Source organism: Octopus sinensis, linkage group LG15 (genome assembly GCF_006345805.1).
Source record: "Octopus sinensis linkage group LG15, ASM634580v1, whole genome shotgun sequence".
In the NCBI taxonomy this organism is placed as follows: Eukaryota; Metazoa; Mollusca; class Cephalopoda; order Octopoda; family Octopodidae; genus Octopus; species Octopus sinensis.
The window spans coordinates 22722664-22728259 of NC_043011.1; the positions used below are offsets into that span (position 1 = coordinate 22722664).

The 5596-nt window shown below is 32.5% G+C and overlaps 1 protein-coding gene across 1 annotated transcript in view; it reads right to left on the reverse strand.

The window, feature by feature from the left end:
* Positions 1–3609: 3609 nt before the first annotated feature.
* Positions 3610–5596, reverse strand: part of LOC115219971 (ribose-5-phosphate isomerase) — a 31443-nt gene continuing 29456 nt past the window's right edge. The window contains exon 5 of the mRNA XM_036509542.1: positions 3610–4235. Within this exon, the coding sequence (XP_036365435.1) occupies positions 4126–4235 (110 nt within the window). The 3' untranslated portion in view covers positions 3610–4125. The remainder of the gene's footprint in view (positions 4236–5596) is intronic.

The following is a 5596-nucleotide window of genomic DNA, read 5'->3' on the forward strand; positions in this document are numbered from 1 at the left end:
GTCATAATTGTTGTTGAAGAAGCCCACAGAAAGGTCTCATAGGAACAGTACTTCTGTTCATCTGTCAATCCTGATTGTAGATCGTGTGCAAAGATAAATGTTGCTGTTCTCTTAATACTCTTGTCTGGATTATCCCATCCCTCACTTTAACTCAGTTGCTTTATCTATCCATTTCTCGGCAAACACTATGGCTACACCTTTTCTACCATCACTGTTACTAACCCAGAAGAATTTGTATTGCTGCTTTTTGGCAGTGATTGTTTTGGCTGAGGATCCTTTCCATCATATCTCTTGCACACAGCCACTCAAGCATCTCCACAATCTCACCAGAGCTTACCTTTCATCATGCCTACACTAAGGACTGCACCATATCTTGCTGACAGCTTTAATTGAAATGTTATCAATCACTCAAACTCAAGTGCTTTGCTACACAAGTTGTTGTAAATACTGTTTACAACTGTCATCAATATGGTTGTTATTATTTAGATATATATGTACGTACACATGTGCACATGAATATTTACTTTCTGTGTCAGCAGTGATGTCAGGTTATACTTGGTAATAAAAACTGGATTACAGACTAGACTTGTTGGGAGATTAACTCACTAAGTAATTGGTAGCCATCATTAGTTTAATGTAGTTTAAGAAAATGTATCAAAGTAAGGATCAAGATCAATTACTACAAATAATTCAAATAGGGAAACTAACAAAAAAAAATTACAAACAACATTAATTTAACCAGAGTCTGTTTTATTTATATAGAATTTTGATACATATTGGCCTTTGGTTGTACACAATGTTTTGGGAAATTTTATTATTCTGCTAGATGATTTCTTTTTTGAGGGACATTTGACAGCATATGCACACATACACACACATATTTTTTACATACCAGATAACTATATATGCATGCATGCGTGTGTGTATTTTCCTACACATATTAGTAATAAATGTATGCATATATATGTATGTATGTATATATATATATATATATATATATATATATATATATATATATATATATACCCACACACACATGTATATATCTATATGTATACAGCCATATATATGTTTACATGTCTGTGTGTGTGTGTATATATATATATATATATATATAAAATGCATGTATGAAGAGCTAAGATATCAAAGAATACATATAAAAATTTATGGAATCAAACAAGAACAATGACAAAGAAAACCGAATGTAACTCATCATTCTCATTCTATAACAAAACTACACTTAACCTAACACCAGGTTAGTACTATCACCTGGCCTATGAGTGCCTATTCAGGTCAAGTTGTTGGTCTGTGAAATTTACTAGTTCCTCAGGTTCTAAAAGAGATTAGGGAGTACTTCACTTCCTATGCTAAACTACTAGGGAAAAAAAATACTAACAAACATTACTGTGTCAGATAAAGACTTGCAGTGGTGTATGTTGGCCAGATAAGAAAATCTATTCAATAACTAAATAGTTTTAAAGTGACTATGAGAATTCTAATATTTTTTTTTAACATTAATATTATCCACTTCATATTTCCTTGAATTTTGATTTCTTTCATCTACAGGTAACGTACACCTTCCCATGCTTGGATTTGATCCAAACTTTAAAAGTTCATGGAAAACTGCAGTGCAGAATTGTATTGGTACTATCAGAGAAAAATGAGAATCATGCCAAAATTGTTCTTTACTCTTGAAGTTAGGAGCTTTACATGACTATTGTACATGATAAATATTTTTAAAATTAATAGAAATAAAGAACAGCCTCATAGATATGACAACTTGATAAATCTACCTGCTAGATTAAACACATTAACATAGAATATCTAAATGAGATGAAAATATTGCTTAAGATCATTTTTAATTAAAAACAAGAGGAGATTAACCTAAGTAATGTTATCTACTACATTTATCATCATTTAAAAAAAATTGTTTTATTTAAAATTGTTCTTAATCACGCACTTAGAGATAAACAAAACCATAGTTAATACTAAAAATACTACTAATAATCACACACACGCAGAAAGAAATAAGTACACCAACTTTTTTTTTTCCATTTATGTCTGAGAAGGAAAAAAAATGAAAGTACTTTCTGAACAAAATGTTTAAAAAGCCATGTAAAGAGATAACTCCAATGAAGTAAAAACACTTCGGGAATTTTCGTTGTATGGCACAAGAAAATTTACAGAGGAAAAAAATCTAGAGTTATGAGAAGTGAAGCACAAATCAAATATTAATCATTTTAATTACTGAGGAACATGATGGATGATAGCATTGTGCTAATTGACTGAAGACGTTCTAGCTACAACCTACTAGAAGACATGCAAAGATCTTCAGCCATACCAAAAAAATCCAACTGCAATCAGTGAGACAGCCTCTACATGGTTACTTGACTTGCTAGAAACAGCAACCAAATCTCCATTTAGGGGATAAAAAGAAAAAAAGAGACAGGGATGTTGATGATTGGAATGCCTTTGAACATAGGCCTGTTCAAGCAGGGATAACTTAGGGCTAAATAGCAACATTGTGACTAACAGGAGAGCCTCATCATAGTTACTCAACCTGTTAGAAACAGCAGCAAAATTTATCTAAAAAAAAAAAAAAAGGTGACATTATCTAATGTAATCTCAATAAAGACAGCATGATTAAAGTTTCAATGTCTTGAGTATATGTGTACTTGATCAGGGTTGACTTGGGACAGGCTTCTAAACCAACCTTGAAGAATGAAGGTTATGATCGTGAACATACAAAAAAAAACAGTTCAAACATTTTTTATAAGTTTAATAGTCATGGTGTGAATTAAATACAAACTTTTCTACAATATAATAACCAATCAAGCAACTACTTCATTAAATTTGGGTGTACATATATCTCTTTAAAAACTATTTTGAGCAACTATGCATAAAATTTTAAAATTATTCATGGTAAATTGGTCCAGATTTAAGATGTCAGCTATGAAACATCTATAAAACTTTTTTTTAAATTAATGGCTCCATTAATTTAACACAGACATTCACATTGCAAAGATATCTTTAAATAATCTATTCCATTATATGTACTTAAAAAAAAATAAAACTGACTGGACACTTTCACAATACACTTCATGCAACCTTATACAATTTAGAAAGTTACTAAGCAATTGCCTTGGTAACAAATTTCACTAAGCTGAGCAGGTGTCTGACAAACAAACAATGACATAGATTTAAACACAACCAGCACACCCGCCTGTTCATGCACACAAAAAGCAGTGTTGACTGAATCAATCCCCCTGCATATTACTGCTACTTCCTTTACTAACCTTAGAGGAATGAAAAGTTAAATTGATTCTGATTGGATTTTAATAGATAGGGCCAAAACTCTCATGTTAACAACATACAAAACATCTCTATTATATGAATATTAAATCGATTTCAGTATTCAACTGATAACTTTTATTTTATTGACCCTGGAAAGATACAAAGCAAAACTGGCTTCGACAGGATTTGAACTCAGAATGTAAAAAGCTGCAAACTAAATATTGCAGAAATTTTGTCTGATGCTCTCCTGATTCTGCCAGCTGGGAAAGAATGTAGCAGATCAAGCCAAAATGATATTTTGTAGCCACGATAGTCTGAATGTAACTATCATGAGAGGAGGATAGGTTAATATGAGGGTAATTTGTACAGGATATAATTAGTTTGTTTTTTTTTGGAAAAACAAAAATATTATATTAATTGTAGCTTTGATAATGGTGTTTATGAGGGGAAAACGTCTAATAAGGCTATAATGGCAGTCAGGGGTAGAGTGGAGAATGGATGGGGAGGGCATTCTCATAAGATAAATAAAAGCTTATCATTTAATAGCTGATGCCTGTTATATCAATATAGCCAGACACAGATATAAAAGTAGTTTCAGACAATATAAACATTATGAAGAAGTAGATTATTAATGTATATAACTGAGAAAGAAAGAAAAGATGAAATGTAAATGAATATGATTATTCATAAAATTTCACTAAATTTTACAATTAAAAAAATAAATAAAAATGTTGAGGGTATGGTAATATGGAGATTTTGAGGCTATTTTTCTTTCCTTCTTTTCCTTTTTATCAGAACCACTGGCTTCAGTTTGACAGAATAGACTACATATTAGCAGCAATTCTGCACACCAGGTGCTTTGCGTACTTTTACTGTGCCGTCAGCATTGCCAAAATATGCTACTTTCGCCAAATTCAAGAACAGACCAGTTTCAACAACACCTGAAAGATAACAGAAAATAAATAAAAAAAGAATTGTAAATAACAAAACTGCAAACATCTTCAATTTGATTTCAATGCTTATCCTCATGGTTATGAATGTCTGGTAATGACTGAAAGAGTATGTGCGAATACTAATGGCCTAAACAGGGTTTCTCTGAAGGATTTCTAGAGTAACGTTACTCTACAGGGTATTTAGCTTGGAGATCAAAGAGTCTTTCCAGGTCAAACCACTCCTCTGGTACTATAGACATGAGGTTAAACTATTGAAGGAAACGGATTTCTTCAAGTTGAGACAACTGGAAGAAGCCCTAAGGGTGAAGCAAGAACAAGATAGTTGGATAATATCCACAGTCTCAGTTGGTTACACTTGGGATTCCAGCAAGAAAGTGTAAATGATAACTGCTTTTTATAGTAGTTATGGAGAAAGCACTTTGAGGATTTTACTCCTGTTATCCTTCCAGAAATAGTGGGCAGAGAAGATGGATGGATGGATAGACTGTATCAAACGAGGTAGTAGCAGTGGTATAACGATCATATCTAGTTATCTACCAATATCTGGATTTACTGAACTCTTTCGACTGATTCATAATCAAAGTTTGACTTTTTGCTCACTTGGAATGTCCCCACCATATTAACCCTTTTGTCACAGTATTATTTTGAGATGCTCTGCGTTTCTTTCAATTACTTTAAATATAACAAAGAATTTAGTAAAATAACTTAGTTATCATTCAGCTAGTGTTAGGGAACATAAACTGTGACTAAGGTTTGGTGGAAGATTTTAATTCAAAATTTATGGAAACAAGACATTTGTACTCAGGGCCAGAGCCAGTTTCAGCCAGGTTGGTAACAAAAGGGTTAAATCATTAACCTTTTAGCATTCAGACAACTCTGTCAAATGCAATGCTGATTTTTTCACATTCATTTGAATTAGTCATGCATTATCTTGTAACTTTGAGCTTTCAATGACATGATTGTTTATTTCTAGAATAATACTGTAAGGTAAGTGTAAGAGGCCAGATCTGGTTAGTTTGAACATAAAACTGATAAAATATTTTGGCCGGATATAGCTGGTTTAATACTATTATTCTATCGCTCAGTTACCACTCCGTTTTTACGGGGGGAGGGGGCCAGTCAATTACATCAACCCTAATACCCAACTGGTATTTATTTTATCGACTACAAAAGGATGAAAGGCAAAGTCAACCTCAGTGGAATTTAAAGTCAGAGTATAAAGACAAATGAAATTTTGTTGAGCATTTTGCCCAGCTACAAGCAGATATAATCGACCCACTGTGGTAGCTCATCCAGTAGGAAATAACAACCAAATTTCTTGCCAAGATATACCCCTAAATAAAGATTGT